The sequence below is a fragment of the Camarhynchus parvulus genome, chromosome 12 (genome assembly GCF_901933205.1).
Source record: "Camarhynchus parvulus chromosome 12, STF_HiC, whole genome shotgun sequence".
Classification (NCBI taxonomy): domain Eukaryota; kingdom Metazoa; phylum Chordata; class Aves; order Passeriformes; family Thraupidae; genus Camarhynchus; species Camarhynchus parvulus.
In genome coordinates, this window is record NC_044582.1 from 988,550 (window position 1) to 1,009,477 (window position 20,928).

The window sequence follows — 20,928 nt, forward strand, 5'->3', positions numbered from 1 at the left end:
TTTCTTCTCCACTGCATTCCCAGAGGAAGACCAGGCCCATCTAAACCACCACTGGAGCTTCAGAGGAAAACTCCCCCCTTGTGCAGGATCCCTGCTCCAGCAGAAGCGCAGCTGGCACTGCAGGAGGGCTGAGCCCCCATGGGATGGGGCTGTGCCAGCACCCTGACACACAGGGGGCAGGGCATGCTCTGACTCTGGCAGTGGTTTTTGGGTTTTCTTAATGTACTATTACATTTGAATTTTTAGTTTTCCTGGTGAAGAACTGTTATTCCTATTCCCATATTTTTATCTGAAAGCCTTTTAATTTCAAAATATAATAATTCGGAGGGAGGGCATTTACATTTTCCATTTCAGGGGAGGCTCCTGCCTTCCTCAGCAGACACCTTTCTTTTCAAACCAAGACAGGGGAGAAAAGAAATTGAGTTCATGCAGGGCATTTTTGTACAAAACACTGGTGGTGTTGTGGCTGTGGCAGAATCATTTGCGGCACCCGAATCCAAAGTGATGAAACATCATGAAGGGCCTGAAGATTCTCAGTAAGAAATCCAGAAAAGTAAAAATCCATGTGAAGCACAGAATTATGGGCACCTTTTGAACACCATCAAACCACAAACACATCCCCCCTGCTCACCAGCACATGCAACTTAAACTCCACAGGCAAGACACTGGGACTGAAGTAAAGAAATCTGGTTTGCTCTATGTTTCATACAGTTTTGAGGAGAGAAAAAAGGATTTTTTAAACATGACAAATGTATCATCACTGTTGAAGATGTCATAGAAGCAGTTCTGACAATTTAATGAATGCATCACTGTCCTTTCATTTTGAAATTCAGATTAAATCTTAATTTGAAAGCCACTGGAAGCTCCACAGCCATCTCAACTACCAGAAGCTGTTTCCATATGTTTTATTTCTGTTAACAGCAATAAAACTAATTTAAACTAACATCAGGAGACTCATCAGATTCCACTCCACTGGAGAGGGTCAGCCTGACATTTATGTAAAAAATCTACTGGAAGAAAATTTGGGAGGTTTTAAAATTACTAACAAGTGATGATTTTGCACATTTTAAGGACTGGTGATAAAACTGTAGCAGAGTCATTACAGAATGATTGAAACCAGCCAGAAAAGGCCATTTTTACATATAGACACTGAGCCATTTAGAAGGCACAGCAATATACTCCAACTTGAAAATTAACTTTACAAGTCCCTCTGTGTTTAATTGTACTTTGCAGGTTCTCAGGGAGGAGGCTGAGTCACACAGTTCAAGCAGATTTTCCCGGAGTAAAACAAAACAAAGAGTCCCTAAAACTTTGCTTCCTGCTGGACTTTCTGTGCTGCTGCCTCGTGCAGCTGGTCAGGGTCTGTTTCACACCAATCCTCCCCCTCCACCCAGCACAGAATGAGGCTGATCCTCCACAATCCTCTCCTGCTCTAAAGTAAATGACACAATTACTGTTCCACTTCATCTAATGTGCACCTTTACAAGGAATCAGCCTTTCTGTGTGATCCTCAACAGACACAACTCCACACATTTCCTCCATCTATTACAGACTGGGGAAAAAAACCCACAATTTTCTTTTAGTTCAGCTAAATAACTCAGCTGATGTTTTCCCCATAATTAGTACTTCAGCTGCCCTTTTTTCTTTCTTCTTATTTTTAAATTAGCCTTCAGATTTTCACTCTTCCTGGGCCTATTTCATAGCTCCTCCTAGGACACCACAACTTCCTGGCATCAGCCTTGGCACCTCTGAGCTGAGGAGCCATGAAAGCCTCTCCTTGAATGCAGTTCTGTTTTATCTTCCTTCATTTTGTACCTTGTTTCTCCTTTAAAAGCACACAACTGGGAAGGAGCAAGTGGAAAGAAACAAAACCCCTAAAGGTGGTGTTTCTGGCCACATTTCAGAGGTTTGCTCATCAGAGCTGCTCCCTGAACCCCTCTGCTCCTTGCTCTGCTCACATCCTCCGCTCTGGTGATTTTTAAACACGCAAGGCCTGTGCAGAGGGGGAAGGAACATCTGCTACTAAACCTTGAGACAATCCCTGCAAACTTTGACAGGATTTACTGCACAGACATCTCCATCGTGGCTGTCACCTCACACCACTAAATATCAAAATGCCTTGTAAAACAAATTGCATTTTCTCCTGGAAACATGTGAACAAAGACAGCTAATTAAAGCAGCTCCTCACACTGACAGCTCCACATTGTGTGTGTGCATTGCACCTCAGAATGCAAAGTGTTCAAAGCCATCTCCCCATTTTCACAGATTTAACAAATACCTCAGCCTGGCATTCCCCAAAGGGAAACCAACATGAGTTTATTCCAGTACAACTGTATTAGAAGCAGAAAGAATTTTAAGGGCTTGTACAACAGGATAATTCATTGGGGTTTTTTTTGTCACAATGAGAAAGCCAAATGAAAGAAATAAAGTCAAGGTGATTTTTGGTTGTTTTATGTATTATTTGGAATCATATTGCTTTGCTGTGTCAGCCTTGTCTGTGCACAGATTCTGTGGTTTCTGCATTTCACAGCACTATAAAACATCTTGTGGATGCAATTTCCTCGTTACAAGCAGCTATAAAGCTACTGAAAACAAATCCACCAGGGCAACATCCTTTGCAACTGAGCAATAGTGTAAAATTCCAGGGCATCACTTGTGTTGGATATTCCATTCCAGCATGACAAACACCAGCCATGCCAGACCAATCTCTGGGCCAGGAGCCTGCCTGCACTCACCCAGCTGGGAGAGACCAACATAACCAACGGATTATTGCAATCTCTGGCTGCATCTCAGGTTATTTGGAGTGATCCTTTCATATCTTCAGTGTCAATGGCTGAGACTCAACCAATCCTAACCAATCCTTTCATCTACTGCCCACAAACATGAGCCCTTCTGACTCCAGGTGCTGTCTGTGCAGTTACCACTGGGACAGGACATTCCATCCCTGCCTTCCCACCTGCTCGTGGCTCCTTGCACCCCTTGATTCCATGGAACCTCTTGGCTGGCCAGCATTTGGATTTGCTGCAATTTTGCTGATGCCTCTGTGAGCAGGAACAAAGATCTCTTCAGAGATTGAGCACTATTTCCCTGACTGATCATTTCATTTGCGATAATTACATTTCATCTTCATTTGCCAGAAAGAAAGGGAAACAGTAGGAAGCAAATTAACCACAACATAAAGATGCTGCCCAAACATCAACAGAGCTTAGGGAGCTTTTGCCCAAAACAAGACCACAGCTGACCAGGATGTTGTGAAGGCAGAAACACAAAAGCACAGCCTCAGTGACATTTTACCTCAGAGAAAATGCAGTTTAAGAGGGAGGATAGAGAATTTACACTGATTGCCTGCTACTGCATCAGTCTGGTTAAAATCAGGCTGCCAGAGAAGGTTGGAGCTGTCTTGAGGCAGCTCAAGCTCGCACTGAGTAACAGAATTAATTCCCTGAACAGCCTCAGAGCAAGGTGGGAGCAGCACCCAGGGCCCAGCCGGGCTGCCCCGGGGCTCTGTAGGGCACAGGGTGCTGGGTCCCTGTAGGAGCATCGGGGGTGGGACGGTCAGGACACACACGGAGAGCAGAGATCTCTGCAGCCAGGTCAGGAACTTGGGGTTCATTGCAAAGGGCCTGGGTGCAGGGCCCTGCTGGGAGCTGCCAGCCACAGCTCAGAGCAGGCTGAGAGAAGAGAGGGGCAGAGAGAATGAGAGGGTGAGAGAGTGAGGTTCTCGTTCCAATACAATAAATCTTCTTCTATGTTGAATATTCTAATTCTCACTAACCAATCCAGTACAAGATACAAATCCTACAGCATTTACATACAGCCTATAAGAATCATTACATCACCATTCTGTGTTACATTTTAAACCCTAAAAACTCCTCTTTGGGCCCCTTCTGCCAAGCCAGCAGGGTCTGCTCTGACCCTTGGAGCTGTCTGCAAGCAGAGGGTGTTGTTCCATCAAAAGGGGATTGCCTTCAGCCAGCCATACCATTGTTTTCCAGTTGTTCAGTAACTGAGGGATCTCAAAGCTTGCTTTCATTTCAATCTCACTTATAGTTTCTGTATCCTCAAAATCTTTTGCCAGGCAATCATATTTTTAAGGCTTTCCTGTTTCATCTTCCCCACAGTTCCCACCAGCACAGCCCAGCTAGCTGGAATGGGCCCCATGGGGCACTGCCAAGTCCCAAAGGGGCACATGCCTGGGCAGACCCTTCCTCCCCGGTGGGAAAGGCCCTGGCAAACCCTTCCAGCAGTGCCCTGCCAGTGCAGCCACCCTGATGGAACACCCAGTGCAGGACAGGGCCTGCCAGGAGCCAGGGCTGGAGTTTGGGTTTCGAGCAGCACCAAAGCAGAGCTCAAGGCAGAGGCTTTCAGCTGTGCCTGGGCACTGCCTGAACTCCCCAAACACACTCTGCAGGAGAGGAGCTCCACACACACATCCTTGGAGCAGCCAAATCCCACAGGAGGCTCAGGGACACATGAGAGGGATCACTGAGGCTGAAACACAACCACCCTGCTGGAAATCCTCATGCCAGGGGCTTTGCTTCAGTTTGCAGCAGCTGAGCAGCATTAGTCCTTCCCCAGCCTGCCAGCTCCTGGCAGCTCTGCCAGGAGCTAAAAGCCCCAAGGAGAGAATGCAGGGATGCCCACAGGCATCCCAGTGCAGCCTGGCATCAGATCCAGCTCAGGTGCTGGGCACTGCACAGATTCCCAGCTCACCCTGCACAGCCTCCAGCCCAGGTCCACGCCACACTGATCCTGAATTCTGCTGAAGCCAAAAGCACCTCAGAGGATCTTTAATCCTTCCCTACAGACTTCTGACTGTTCTGCAGCTCACCTGTTCCTGGGGATAGTCTGCACACCTGGGGGTAAGAACTGGATTTTAATTCTGCAAGGGAAGGTCCTGGCTTGGCTTTGGGGTTTTACAATAAATAAACACAGTGCCTTAAGATGCAATGTCCTGACAGTCCCCAAAACACACTGCAGGGAATGATGGGGAAGCCACAGCCAATATCATGAACCTCATTATCACTGACCAATAGTGACACTGCTGGAGAATCAAGGGTTCTGCTCAATGGCAATGCTCCCATGAATATGGAACACTTTCAGATTCAAGGATGGAGTTTTCACTTCTCAGTCCTGTTGAGAGCCCTTTTGCAAGCTCTGCAAGCTTGACTCAGCCACGTGTGCAGGGAGGTAGGAACAAAAACCACCCCTGAGTGTAAAACACCAAGAGAGCAAGCTGGAAGGAAAGAGTCTGATAATTACATGAAATTCTGCACATTATCTGATCCTTCCAAGTGCAGAATGAGCATTGCAATAATGAGTCAATGAAGGCTTTCCCTGCCAGGTGGAGGAGACTGCTAAGAAAGCCAGAACAAGTCCATGGATGTCCCCTCAGCGCAGATGCTGCCCCAAAACTGCAGCAGCTGGCACATAGGAACTTGGACACAGGGCTGGTGACAGGAACTTGGATTGGGAGCACCAGGAACTAACCATAAATCTTTTGTAATGATCCAAACTAATCCCTCCCTCCCAAGCCACACTGGAGACAGAACCATTCAGTAACTTCTCCAAGGGAGAAGAACCTTGACTCAAAACACCAATGGCATGCTAAGCACAAACAATAAAATGCCCACATTAAAAAACAAATCTATTTCTATTTAATGCTTTTAAATAAAGTATTTTCTTAGAACAAAGACATCAAGATGATGCACACATACCTGAGGCTTCTTGAGCTGTCACCTTCAGACCTGTAAAGTAATACACAAATACTTAGGACACAGTTATTTCCAGCATTTATCATTCAAAAGCCATGTACCTTCTCAAGCATGCTCTCCCTCTGTACTTCAGTGAGTGTCTCTAGGGCTTGTTGTACTTTTTCTGCTAATAAGACATTTAGAAAAGAAACACATCTACTTAGGCTTTGAGGAAATCTATTAGAAGTCAAAACCCAGTTAACAGCTGAAGTCAATAATTGCAATATTCAAACAGGTGACACCCTCTGAATCCTCAATAAAGATCTTCCTCAAACATGCACAGAGATTTATTTTCCATCCTTACAAGTGGGAAGCAACACTCTGACACTATTCTAGAAGCAGATTATTTTGTACATTTTCATTTTTGTCTTCATCTCTTCTTCACACTTTTGCTGAAAAGGTCACAAGCAAATAGTTCTGGAATCCAACACTCAGCTTTATCAGACACTCAGAAAGGGCCAAAGTTGGCAAATAAAGGTAATTTAAAATCTTTAAAACCTCATGCTTTTGTGAATTTCAGAAATGTGCAAAAAGGAGGGATAAGATATCTTAAGTTACAGAGGGGCAGGTGTGAGGTGAGATAATTTCATCAAACATGGAACCAAACCTCTCCTCTTTTCCCAATATTTTTAAGCAAAGAAACTTAATTCAGGATTATTCACACTGAACAGGATTTCATCTCCAAGGAGAAATGGGAACATAATATTCAAATTTCAGGACCAAACAAAAATCCAGAAGAAAACATAGAACTATTTGCCCAATTCCTCCCTCACTCCCAAAGCTGCCTCCCCAAAGTTCTTTAGGAACTAAAGAAAAACCAGTTGTGTTTAATAGACAGAACAACTTCAAAGCAGTTTTCCCAGTGCAGAAGCCCCATGAAGCTGAGCTCAGCCCTACACTCCCAGGAGTAATGACAAAATTAATGAATCAGTGTTTAGGTGCCACCTCCCCACACTCAGCTCTCAGCAAATTCCATCTGGCAGAGCACACACCTTACGCTGGGAGAGATGTTCCTGTAATTGCTTCTGCTTTCAAGTTCCCAAATACAGGAGACAACAATTAACGGCTTCATTCCCTGCCTCTCCTCTGGGCTGGAATAACAAACTCATCCAGCAGGGAGAACGTGTCCCAGTGCTCAGAGCCAGCCAGTGTCGCTGAGGTGGCACCAGGCACCCCAATCACTGTTCTGCAGCCCATTCCCGCTCTCCCTGGAGCCCCAGGACAGTTTCCAGTGGGGTGAGGGGGATCTCCAGCTGACCACTTCCCAGCACAGCCCAGAAAACAGGCAAGGGGGTGTAGGGGGATACAATATAAGAAAATAAAGGTAGTATAGAAAGTAATCTTACCCCATAAAGGAGTTGCAACTGAGCCAACTATTAGAGATTGGGAACAGGCCTGATGTTAACAGGCCACAGCTGTAGCCAATAAGAAGAGCGTTACAAAAGAGTGGATTGGTTGGTTAAGAGGGAACTGGAGTCAGTTAGCTGCTGTGAGGGCAAGGGAAAGGCAGTGCCTAGAGGAGATGCCCACGAGAAACATCAAGGAGGTACGAAACTCCGGCAATATGGAGCCCTTGCACTATAATGACAACAAGGGGGAGCCACCACCTGTAGCATTGTGTGTTTTACATAGGGTTTTTTGTAAAGTTGGTTATTTTTAGAAGTTAAGAATTTGGTTTGACCCTCGGTTCCCCCCGTGTTCTCCCTCATAATGGTTCACTCCTTCCACCAATTACCTGTCCATCATTGTAACCAACCCCCTTTCTTTTCTAGAAATTTCTATGTCAATCTTCCCTTACCTAACATATGATTCGTCCCCTGAGCCTTTTCCCTCCCCTGGGCCATTCCTATTGGTTCAGTTGTGTCCCTCGCTCCTCCCCTGGGCTCCATTCATTGGTCCCTCATGTCTTCTCATGTCACGCCCTTCCCCTTTATAAGCGCCTCCCCCACGGTTTTTCCCTGACGCTGTTACTGGCCCCGCCTGGGTCAATAAAGCGCCTTGGCGCCCATACGCATGTCCACTCCTTCCTTCCTTCGCCTCAGTGCTTCGCAGTCTTGCTCTCGCCTGCGTCACCACGTCGCAGACGGAGCCACTACTCGGGGTTCTCACCAAGAACCTGGGAGTGGCGGGATTCGTGGTCTCCACCGGTCACTCTGGGAGCGGCTAGCCGGCACCCGTCAGCTCCAGTGGCCGCAGGACGAGGCTGCAACCACCCCTCTTTATTTTCAGGTTTCCCAGAAAAGCTGGGAAATGTCTCAGCTGCTAAATTTGCATTTTCAAGGGTAAGATTTACTCGAGTAAATTCTGAAGAGTTGTTCAGAGCTGGTCAATTTTGCTCAGGGAATGAGTAATTGATGAGCAGAGCTGAATGAACACAGAGCTGAAAGAAACCACTGCTTATAGCCTGAGATAAAGCATTCGATTTTCTTTGAGCATTCTTTGAGAGGCAGGATTGGGGATCGATATTTAATGTTTCTGCTCACACAGGAAGCACGTGCTGGGCTCTGGGTTGGCTTTTTTCCTTTTGACCTACACAAAAGAAATGATACTGGCACTGAGACAAGGAGAAAGGTGAAAAGGCTTCTGGCAGTATCTTGCATTATTTATTTCAAGGTAGACTTTAAAGGAAAAAAAAAAGAATTTAAAAGCCCACAATATATAGAATATCTTCTGTGCTGTAGTACTTGGAACAGCACAGATTCCATGTAGATACCTGAGTTGTATCACTGATGAGATAAATGTCATACAACGTTCTCCCAGATTTCTCCCCTCAGCCCTGGATGGTTTCCAAGATTTCATTTTGAGTGGAACTAAATATTACAGTATTACACTCCTATTGAAGTGCAAGTTTGCCTTTTTCCTGACCCCAGGAATTTCATTCTCAGTAGGAAATACAATGAAACACATTCTGTTTGAGATTGTTGCAGCCAAGAGAGGCAGAAATTACTTTCCTACCAGTAGTAATTACTGTAATTTCATTGCAGGCAGATGCCAGGAGGAACAGGTACCCCCATAACAAACCTTGAACCAAAAAGCAACTGTAAAGAAAAACAAAAAACCCCAGCACTTGAGGTTTACAGAGGGCTGCCAACCCCCTGTGACCATTAAAATCCTGAATGATTTTTGGGTTTAATTAAGTACTGCCATCACCATCTGTCAGTCCATACCCAAAACATGGATATTTCAGAAACCAGCTCCACTCACACCACCACAAGGATTTCTCTTTGTCACCATTACCCTCCTATAAAACCCCCATGCAGGAGAACAACAAGCCAACTATCTTGGCTTCCAGTTGCTGACTTGGTTGGCAATTTTCCAACAAACCATCCTTGGTGGGAAGTGTCAGCTCCTAAAAACTGGAAGCCATTTACAGGAATAACACAATTTCAAAGAAAACGTTGGGAAAAGCACGAGATGGAAAAGCCCTTCAGACTGGGGATGTTAGAGGTTCCCATTCCCAGGCTTCCTCTTCACTGAGGTGACAGTAGGACCTCAAAACCCCAGCAGCAGCAGCAGAGCTCCTTCAGTGGCTTTTCCTCATCCCAAAGATTTCTGCTCATGCCAGCAGGAAATGTTAAATTCTCGTTATTCCCCCCGCAAGAGTCATGATAAAGAAGCTGAAAGCCCTGTGGCATCTGATTTGTTGTTTACACCTAAAGCTGCACTTAGAGGGGGAACAGCACAAGGTAAAGCTGCTTCCAAAGGCAGCTCCAGGACCAGCTTTCCTCTTGCTCATTTGAGTAATCATTTTCCAAATTAAACACTGCTCAGAACCATCAAGGTGTGTGATATGGACTGAGATACACAACTACCCCTGCAACAGCTCCTAGCTGAGCAGATAGCTTATCTGGGCAGTGAATTGTGGCAATGTCCTGTAAAAGAATACAGCAAGTGGTATTAACAGTTTTGAAACTCTGTTTGTCTAGGATTCCTGTTGGGGGGTGCACAATGTGGTACAAAACCAGCCAAAAGCAGAAGTGAAACCTTTCTGTGAGAACCCACGAGTGGACAGGGCTTTAAATAGTTCACAGAGCCGCCCCTGTGGCAGGAATCCCACTCAGATCTCACCTCCTTGGAGCTGTCACTCCCATCAGAATAAAAACAACTGGGGAAAAGCCAAGGTTTCTTACAGCATATCAAACATGCACTGAATAATCAGACTCCATCTGAAATGCATCTTCTCACAAGCCACAGGAACTGATGCTACTGTAGGAGACTCTTGGAGTACACCTTGACCACATATTACAGAGCATTCTAATTCCAATTTTCACAAAAGGAAAAGATTGAACTGAACCTTTACACAGCACTACAAGGATCAATGCATTTGATTAAGCCTTGCTTGGAGCACAGAACATGCCTCAAAACCAAAACTGCACCCAGCACAGGTTGTTCTTCTGTAGCATTTGAAATCTTCCAGCATCTGTAATGCAGAGGAACTGATTAACTTCAAGGGAGAGAGCTCCAGAGAGAATTCACTGATAGCCACAGAAATGATTCTCCTGGTATGAGGAGCAGGGAACAGTGTGAGGCTCCTGCAGGTGAATGTTCTGAGCAGCATTTCAAACCCAGGCAGATGTTGCCAGGAAACCTCCAACCCCATCTAAAGGCTATTAGAGCTTTCCAGGATTGTTATTTGAGCCTGCTGGGTGTGAATGATGCTCTGTGCCCCCGTGGATCCCAGCAGATGTGCAAAGCTCTGCCAAGGAAAGCAACACTCTCCTCCCAGGAGTCTGGGAAGAGCAGCCTCAGGAACAGAGTCCAGCTGGGATAAAACCTCCCAGCTCAGCCACTGTCCTGCCCTCACACTGTGGCTGCATTTCTGTTCACAGAGAAAAGCAAGGCACAACTTCCCAAGGATGTTTCCTGGGAATTGCAGCGAGGAACCTCAGAGAATGAAAAAACAATTCTTATCTCATTTGCTGCTCCTGTTGTTCTGAACACGTGGAATGTGCTGGAATGTTATTTACCTGAAGGGATGGCTTGATTGGATTCTGGGGATGGTGTTTTGATTCACTGACCAGTTGGATCCACGTGTGTGTGTGTTGGGACTGTTGGCTGACTGAAAACTACTGAGTTTTCAGTAGTTAGTTAGAAGTAAGCATGATATAGTCTAGTATAGTATCTCTCTAATATAGTTGTAATGTAATGTAGTATAGCTTTAATAAAGAGAGTGTTCAGCATTCCAAAGCCTTGGAGCCAGATGCCAATCATTCCCAGAGTTGGGGTCACCTGATTTTACAATATTACACCCCTGCTTAAAGGGTCTGGATGAGCACCAGAGCACTGCCAGCAATGTATAAACTGGGAATGGAGGTGGAAGGGACTTTAAAGCCCATCTGCTGTGGGCAGGGACAGCTCCCAGCAGACCAGGCTGCTCCAAGGCTGTCCCACCCAGCGCACACCCCACACACACAGCAGTGCAGGTTCTGTTCAGGAGCACTGGGGGTTGGGACGGTCAGGACACACAGAGAGCAGAGATCTCTGCAGCCAGGTCAGGAACTTGGGGTTCATTGCAAAGGGCCTGGGTGCAGGGCCCTGCTGGGAGCTGCCAGCACAGCTCAGAGCAGGCTGAGAGAAGAGAGGGGCAGAGAGAATGAGAGGGTAAGAGAGTAAGGGAGGCAAGTGAGTAAAAGGGTAAGAGAGCGAGGTTCCCGTTACAATACAATAAATCTTCTTCTATGTTGAATATTCTAATTCTCACTAACCAATCCAGTACAATATACAAATCATACAGCATTTACATACAGCCTATAAGAATCACTACATCACCATACTGTGTTACACTTTAAACCCTAAAAACTCCTCTTTGGGCCCCTTCTGCCAAGCTGTAGGGCCTGCTCTGACCCTTGGGCCTGTCTGCAAGCAGAGGGTGTTGTTCCATCAAAAGGGGATTGCCTTCAGCCAGCCATACCATTGTTTTCCAGTTGTTCAGTAACTGAGGGATCTCAAAGCTTGCTTTCATTTCAATCTCACTTATAGTTTCCATATTCTCAAAATCTTTTGCCAGACAATCATATTTATAAGGCTTTCCTGTTTCATCTTCCCCGACAATTCTCCTTCCCAAGACCTGCTGTGGTCAGCAAGGCTTTGTGTGCTGGGTGTAGTCAAAAGATTCTACCTGGCTGAAGTCTTGAAAGAAGTGGTAAAAAACCTAGTAAGAACTGCCCAGTCAGTAGCATTTTAACAAGCTGAGTGTCAGGATGAGAAAAACTATGAATTTCACCACTAATTAAGTCCCTTCAGCAAGATTCAGTCATTATGCACAACAGGGTGAACACCTTTTCATCAACCCAATTAAACAAACTCACCACAGCCTCCCACAAAATTCCAACCAAGCTATAATGGTACCAACCTCACACTAAGGTCCCAGGACTTTTGGTAACTTCAAGATACAAAAAACCTGTATCTCTGATCTTATTCCATGTTTTTAAACACTGGCTGGATGTCATGATGAATGTATCAAAAGCCTTCTGGTTCATTTGTCTCAGTGTTCCACACATTTCAGCTCACTGGGCACCAGTCCACTGCTCCCACCCTCCAAAACCCCATAAATACATTCTGAGTGCAGAGAGCAGTGTAGATGTGATTTTCCCACCCCCAAGCTGAAAAAGAAGTTTCCATCAAGCCCCAAACAGATTTAAAAGTCACATCAGCAATACAAACAAGCTAAATTTGGGCTGCTGCTTGGCCCATGATCTTGTGGCAGCTCAAGCATGAAAGGACAGCACCTCCCACATGGATGGCATCATGCAGAGAGTTAATGTGAGCTAAACCTGTGAATCACCCACTGCAGAATCCAAGGGCACTTATGTAAGAAGCATTTCCAGGCACCATTTTGAACAAAAGGCAGAGGGGATGTGCCCAGCTCCTGCTGTGTACTGTGGATAACCACAGGTACTGCTGGAAGGGCTCCCCCAAAACCAGACAATTCCCAGGTGTGGCCCCAGGAGCTCTGCTGGGCTGGGGAGGAGGCTGTGCTGTGAGCTCTGGGTTACAGCACAGCACAAGACTGACTGCTGAAAAAGAACCTCTTTGCTAAATTGACTGGATTTTAGACCTGCAACCACCAATTAACCATGTTCAATGAGACAGCACAGTATTTCACCCTGAACATCATTAATCACATTCTTTTTGTCCTTATTTTCTCCAACTCCCATTAAGAAAATGAACTTTTTAGCCATCTTAAGTGACAGTTGATATTGCAGATGCCCTTTTTTAACACAGATGTGCTCTGTGCAGACTGTGTGCACTCCTATTTGTGCAGAGCACCTCCAGCCCCAGCAGAATCCCCCATCCCAGCTCTGGGAATGCGCTGCTCGTGTAGCAGTGACTACAAAGCTGTCACACAGGTGAGAAAATAGTCGTTTTTTGTTTGTTTGTTTTTTTACCCTTTAAAGTGAATTCCAACTGTGATCCTGGACAGGAACACTGAAAAGAGCCACAGATCCCATTTCTGTTGTGTTTGGCCCCAGCCCATGAGAGGCAGCAGCCACTTATCTCCCACAGATAACTCACTGCATTTTCCACTCCAGCCTGGCCATCTGGACACAATCCTGGGCTCCAGGGAGCCCTGCCTGAGCAGGGAGCTTGGCCTGGATGACCTCCAGTGGTCCCTTCCAACTTGAGCCATCCTGTGATCCTGTGATAAATAGCATGGAAATGCAGCTCCTGGCATATGGGCTCCATAACAAGCTTGTTGTATCCATTCCTGGACTGCTTTCAGCCACTGCTGTCCAAGAAATGTCCCTTCCAAACTCTCAGAGATCTCTGAGGAGGGATTTGCAGGAGCCCAGCCTGATGTCCCTGCCCAGCTCTGTGCCATATGCTCCCAGTGGAACAGAGCCCTGCCCACCCCACCTGCAGCCAGCAGGGCTTTTTCAGCAACCTGGGCTCTCCTCATGCCTGGAAATGGTTTGGAGGAAGAGCCAGGCTGCAGAGCAGGCAGTGCTGTTGGGACCATCTGTGTGCTGGGCAGGGCAGAGCAGCTCCCCAGCAGCACAGGGGCCCCACCTGGGCAGCCTGGAGCTGCCTCCAGAGCAGAACAGCCCCACAAACTGCTGAACCCACGGGAAACTCGGGGCTCTGTGCCTGAGCAGAGGAGTGCTGCTGGCCCTGTGAGCAGGGCAGGGAGGTGCCACTGCCCTGGCACCTGGGGCAGCCCAAAGCTGCTGTGCTCCAAGCACAGACAGGCTGGGACAGAGCTGGGGTCTGCCCAGAGTGTTTGGTGTCACCTCTGGGTGGTGGAGCAGAGCCCAGCAGCTGCTCTGCCCCGAGGGGCCTGGCACGTGTCACAACACTGTCACCGATTCTGGCCAGCTCTGCCCTGCTCTGCCCTCAGCACAACCCCTGCAGGAGCACAGAAAATGGGATTGTGGTCACTGGCATTCCATGGGATGGAAACGCAGCCCAGCAGAACACACAGGTGAATGCTTTGCTCCCCTCCTGCAGCAGATGAGGACTTTGGGATGTGGAGGGTCTGGGGGAATGAAGGGCTCCAGGACAGCCCATCCCTGCAGCCTGTGCCTCTCACCCATCCCTGCAGCCCGTGCCTCTCTCAGCTCCTGTCCCATCCATCCCTGCAGCCTGTTCCTCTCTCAGCTCCTGTCTCTCCCATCCCTGCAGCCTGTGCCTCTCTCCCATCCCTGCAGCCCGTGCCTCTCTCAGCTCCTGTCCCCACCTGACTTGCTCAGTCTCTCCCATCCCTGCACTGTGCTTCTCCCATCACAGCAGCCTCCCCAAGCTCCTGTCTCACGAGCTGAAGCCATTAGGCTGCACAGAGCAGCCAATTGATGATCTAAGTGAGAGCCCTGCCAAAGGGCCATATGGAAGGGAAGAAAATATTTCGCTTTGACAAGCAAGGGGTGATCTTAAAGTCAGCACCAGAATAAAGACCTGAATCTCAAGTGGTAAAATACGAAAAAAAAATCTCCTTGGTTTATGAGCTCTCAAAACCATTTTACCTCTTTTCCTTGCTCCATCTCTCCTTCAATTGTTTATAATTTGGAACAGCTTTTAAGAAAAAAAAAATTCAGAAAACTGAAAGGCTGCCTCAATTCTGTTGGAAAAACACCTCATTCTTACTCCATTTATCATTTTACAAGTGAGTCAATTCCTTATTTTCCCCTGCAGCTGAAACTTTCCAATCCAGTTATTTCTGCACCTTTGACCTGCAGCCTTGTCTGTCCCTACCCCAGCTCAGGGAAGAGCAACTTCCCAACGAAAATTCCTTTAAATGTGCCTTTCCAGCTCAGTTCATTAACTGAGGTGTGGAGTGGCTTTTTAACAGTGAGGGAGAGAACTGCAGTTTAACCCTACAATTACTGAGGAGCTGCACAGGAAATTTTTCATATCTAACTGCACATCAGAAATCTCTCCCCAACATTCCTGTCACCACTTAATTTCTGCAGAAGGACAAGGCAGGATTAAGCAGCATTAGCCTGTGGCAATCACCTGTACTGAATGTGGAATATTGAATACAGAAGGCATTATTTCAGCTTGAATGAAGGGTGAGCAGAAGTGGAAAGCCACAGCACAGGATTATTTCAGACCTCTTTCCATTTCCAGGTAAGGCTTTACAAAGAAAGAAAAATCTCTCTTAAAATGGGATTTAAACAAGAAGCTTATCCTTTTATCTTACATTCAGAAAAAGTGAGGCTTTCCAACAATCATGGCTCCAGTTATGGTCCCTTTTAGAGATCCCTCCTGCCTCCAACAGCAGCTAAATGGTTCTCAGACTATGAGGATACTCACAGCAGAACACTTTATCATCAATTCAGCCTCTCAACATGCAATCATCAGCCATAAACATTTAGAAAATTATCGAATCAAGTTTCATCTTTCATTTGTATCGAGTGTTTCTATGTTCCTTAATAAAATCCTCTGCCTGCAGAGGGTTTTTGTCAAAATGTACTTTGGATACAGGCAGGATCAGAGAGTTAAAGGCCAAGAGCCTCCAACAAGAACGAGACATTTTCTGCACATGAAATTTATGTCCTTAATCCTCAGGCTTTGAGACCATTCCAGCTCTCCCCTGATCTTTCATATGAGACAAGATCTATGTTTATTCCATGAGGAGAAAGAACAAACAGTGACACTGATGGGGACAGCTGCCATCAACCCTCCACCCCAGGAATTCATCCACTGACCCAACAATAATTACAAAACCCAGCCCTGGAAACCTCCCTATGCAATTTCAACTGAGGCACTGTATGGATGAAATTTTCAGGGTAAAATGAAAATTGTACACCCAGGTCCTGTTTCCAGGGGCATCTGCTCCTTAAATTCCACACACAGATTTTTGAGAAGTCTGAGTGATTTGCCATTAAAACAGCAAAGATATTTTCTGGAAAAAATTGCTGGTGCTTCTAGAGAACAAACTAAATGGAACACAAAGATGTAAGAAAAGTACTAAAGCCTCAACAAAGTCACGCTCTGGATTAACCTCACTGCCTGCACTGGCAGGGCTCAGGATGGTGCCAGACATGAAGAGAACCAGAAACATTTGGAGTTGTAAACCTGTCCTTGGGCTGGCTGTGCCCTGTGCTGGGAAGGGCCCTGTCCCCACTCAGGACAGGAGCTGCTGGGCTCCACAGATCATTCCTGGTGCATCACAGAACCCCAGAATGCTTTGGGCGAGACAGGATTTTAAATCCCATCCCAGTCCCACCCCTGCCATGGCAGGGACACCTCCCACTGTCCCAGGTGCTCCCAGCCCTGTCCAGCCTGGCCTGGGGCACTGCCAGGGATCCAGGGGCAGCCACAGCTGCTCTGGGCACCTGTGCCAGGGCCTGCCCACCCTCACAGCCAGGAATCCCTTCCTAAAGGATGTTTGAGTCCAATCACTCAGATGACTGTGTTCATCTGCCCCTGAGCCAACCTGAGCCCCTTGGGAACTCCAAATGCCACAGGAGTTCTGCAGCCATTGATGTAACTCTTTCCTCCAATTAAGACTAAATTAGAAAACCTGAAGAGATTAAGACAAAACCAAGTGTGTGTTCTACTGCTGTAACTCACCAGACAGACTGCATAAAGAATGGGATTTAAGTCTTCAACTTGTTTTATTTCAACTCTCAGTTAAATCTGTAGAAACACTGTAATTTGTAACTATTAAGTCTGCATGCAGAAGCTACAAAAACACCCAGACAATGCCATAGTCAGGATTCTTGGCTTCTCTGGATGCCTGGAGGCTTCAGTTTCAATTATAATGGCTGTACTTACAGCTAATGGTTTTCTTGCTATTAGTCAGCTTCCATCTGTCCCACAACCTGCAGTGGTTACTGGCACAGCCACCCCCATAGAAAATGTCCTTCCTTTGAGAATCTGGAGGTTACAGGTTTTCAAAATTATCTTGGCACTGAATGGAGCAACACAGCCCAGCTCTTCACTTCTGAAAAATGCCTTAGAAGGGGTTTGGAGGGGTTTTTTTGTTTGCTTTGTTTGATTTTTGGGATTTGTTTCAGTCAGGTTTTTTGACTATTTTTTTAGGGGCTGAGTGGGGAGAGGCAGTGTTTAACATGGTTTGTGGGGTGGCTTTTTTCCTTTCTTAAAATCAGTCCCCAAACACAACCTTCAGTACCATCCCAACTTTCAGGGAGAGTTTTAACCACTAATCCGTTCAGCTTTTAGAAGCTTTACTTCAAATACCTTCTTTATCCCCCGTAAGTGTTACTCAAACATTCCCTGAGAGATTCCTGCACAATCAGCTCTACCTGGTTTTCCCTCAATTCACAGTTTGGTATTTTCAATTGCCTCTTGACATTGCCACATCTTATTTTTGTCCTTTAGGTCAAAGCACTCTCCAGCAGCTCACACTGACCTGGATACAACCAATGAGTCTTCAAAGGTTTTGCTGTTGAGTGAGAGTTTTTGGTGTTTTATTGTTTGTTTGGGGTTTTTTAAAATCCTCAGAAAAAAAAAAAAAAAAAAAAAAAAACAGGTGTCACTGTTTTCAGTAATATATTTCACTCTTGCTTTTTGGTGGCACCACCACCTTGAGTGAAGGCAGATCCTGTCCATCTCCACTGGCCCCTGGCCCCTAGCAAGAGAACATTCACAGTTCTGGACCTCTGAGGTGAGTTCTCTCTGCTCAAAACCACCTCATAACCTTTTACATTCCTCCTATTTAAAAAAAGCAGAACACCAGGTTGCCCAGGATGGCTGCCCTGGATCCCTGGGGTGTCCCAGGCCAGGCTGGGCAGGGCTGGGAGCACCTGGGCCAGGGGAAGGTGTCCCTGCCATGGCAGGGGTGGCACTGGGTGGGCTTTGAGCTCCTCCCAGCCCAGACCAGACGGGATTCTGTGGCTCCTTTGGGCATTATCTCACCAAGCTGATTCACTGCATTTTGGCCCATCTGTTCCAGCACAGCTCCAGGAACCCTGTGAGGTGTTCACAGGGGTCTCAGGTTGAGGGAAGAGACGAGGATCTGACTCCATGTTTCAGAAGGCTTGATTTATTATTTTATGATATATTATAACTATGCTAAAAGAATAGAAAAAAGGATTTCATCAGAAGGCTGGCTAAGAATAGAATAGGAAAGAATGATAACAAAAGCTTGTGTCTGGGACTCTCTGTCGAGCCAGCTGGACTGTGATTGGCCATTAATTAGAAACAACCACATGAGACCAATCACAGATGCACCTGTTGCATTCCACAGCAGCAGATAACCATTGGTTACATTTTGTTCCTGAGGCCTCTCAGCTTCTCAGGAGGAAAAACCCTAAGGAAAGGATTTTTCATAAAATGTGTCTGTGACAGAACCCAGCTGAGAGTGCCCAAGCCCTGGCTCCCCCAGGAGAGAGGCTGCAGCTCTGTTTGCTGTCCTGGCACAGAGAGCAGAGGGCAGGGCTGAGCAGCTCTCAGCTTGGGCAGGAGCTTCTCCACACATCTGAGAGCAAGGATGGATTTGTCTTTACAAACAAACTCTAGGTTGGCTGATAAATGAAACTGGACATTGAAAGATGAAAGGAACAATGGGGAAAAACCCTAAAGTCCATAAAAATTAAAAATTAAAAGGGAGATTTATACATTAGAGGGAAATCTCTGGTGTCAGGTGTTCTGGGAAGTCTGAACCTCTCAAGTACCTCAGCCATGGGGAAAGAGAGAAGGGAAATGGGAAATTGGGGTAAAAAGGAGGCTGCGTCCTCCAAAAATTTGACAGACCCCAGGGGAGTGCCCCATGGTCTCTCCCTTTATTCAAATAAAGTAAAAGGACTCATCTGACTCCTTTTTGGACATAAACCTCTGGTTTTTGTGGATTAATTTTCCTGACACATCCCCAGAGAGATGCCCAGTTCCTACAGCAAGTCAGGCTATACCCACTGCAACCTTCTCAGAATTATTTTTACTGCCAAGACACTCTGTCTCAGCATTTCCCCTTGTTACAAGCAGCATTTGTTCATTCCAGAGCTCTGCAGCTCCAGGACATCCAAACCCCAGTATCTCACAACTGGAGATAGCACAGCTGATGTCATTTGTCCTCCTCCTTATCTTCCTTCACCTCCTCCTGTCCTTGAGCTGGAATAACGTGAAGCTTCTCTCTGCTCCCCTGCCAGGAGGCCCAGGTGACCTCTGGAGCACTGCTGGACTTGCCCAAGTTCCCTCTGATTTATGGACATGCCCTCAAGGACTCGGGATCCCTCTGTGCCCTGCAGCTCCAGCCCCGAGCACTGACAGCTCCCCTGCTGCCACTTCTCAGTCTCTCTGTGCTCTGCCCATGAGCACAAAGCAGGGGCTGCTGCTCACACTGCAGACTCACACCTGCACTTCAGCAGGAGCACACTGCCCTGGAAAAGCTTTCCATGGAAATAAAACAGGGCTGGGAGGGGAAAAGCAGCTGTAGAACCAACCCCAGGCACCCACCAGGCACACTCCAAGGGAGCACTCAGCTGGCTCTGTGCCTCCTGCTCAAAACAACACAGTGTGGGTTTATTTGGCTGTTGTCAAAGAAGTCTATAAACAAATGAATTTATTTTTAGCTGTGCTTGAGCTGCCAGTGAAATTTAAACAACACCCAATGAGCGGTACTGGCACAAGCCAATGAGATGATGATAACATTTATCTGGCACTCAATCATTAATTGCTTAAACAGCTTTGCCTTCTCAGGGGTCAGCTCTTAGCATGTGTAAGAAATTCAATGCCTTCCACTCTGTACACCAACACAACACTGAAGTTGATATTCAGTAGGTGCAGAGCTGGGGGAAGAGCATCCTTTTGGATGCTCATCCATCAAGAGCCCAATTTTATAGTACTCTGCCATTACAAAAGCAATAACATTCCACTCATGGAAACAGCTGAGCTCAGAGATCAAACATGGATGATACTCAGAGGCTTCTTTACATAGATATTGAAATTTAAGATTCCTTTCCTTTTACAATAAATCAACAGTCCCCACCTGAGCAGTCACTTCAGTTTGTGAAGTGATTTTGATGGATCACTGCTACCTGGAGCAATGAATTCCCAAACAATCCTCTCCCCACGGAAGGCAGCTCTGGTGGGCAGTGACCCCAGAGCCCCAGCCTGGACCTTGCAGCTCCTGGCACTGGGTCCTGCTGACCAGAGAGCCAGGAGAGCAGAGCTGACAGGACAAGCACATCTCAGTGCCTGGAAACACCTCAGTGCTCACAGGCTGTACAAGGTTTGTGCTGCACAAGCTGCCCACAGACCCTCTGCAGCCCCAGATGGGCTCCAGCACAGCCCCTCAGGACAATTCCCTCCTCAGGGCTTAGCAGGCAGCCCCATGCTGTGGCAGAGACTCCTGTGCAGGGGCAGGGACTGGGGACAGGATATTTCTCTGTGCTGGGAGCCTGTCCTGCTCACTGTAAGGATGTAGAAGTTGGGCCACCATCAAGAGCTGCATTTCCTACACAAAGCCAGCAATCCTCACTCAAACCTCACTGCTGCTCCTGCTCATGGCAGCAGCAGGGACATGGTGATCCCATGGCAACATCAGCACAGACTGTGCCAGTTCTGCTGAGAGCACTTGGCCTTTCCTGGGGCCACTGAAGCTTTTCCTGCTGCATCCTCATTGTCACAATTATCTGAGCTGCTCTGAGGGGTTGGGAACCTGCCCGTTAGTGGTGTGGCACAGACATCTTTTATGAAAAATCCTTTTGCTAGGATCTTTTCTCCTAAGAAGCTGAGAGGCCTCAGAAATGAAATGTAAACAATGATTATCTGC

The 20,928-nt window shown here is 46.7% G+C and overlaps 1 protein-coding gene across 1 annotated transcript in view; it reads right to left on the minus strand.

Moving 5' to 3' along the window:
• Positions 1-20,928, minus strand: part of IQSEC1 (IQ motif and Sec7 domain ArfGEF 1) — a 295,721-nt gene that overhangs the window by 230,782 nt on the left and 44,011 nt on the right. The window contains 1 exon segment of the mRNA XM_030957062.1: positions 5,718-5,747. Within this exon segment, the coding sequence (XP_030812922.1) occupies positions 5,718-5,747 (30 nt within the window).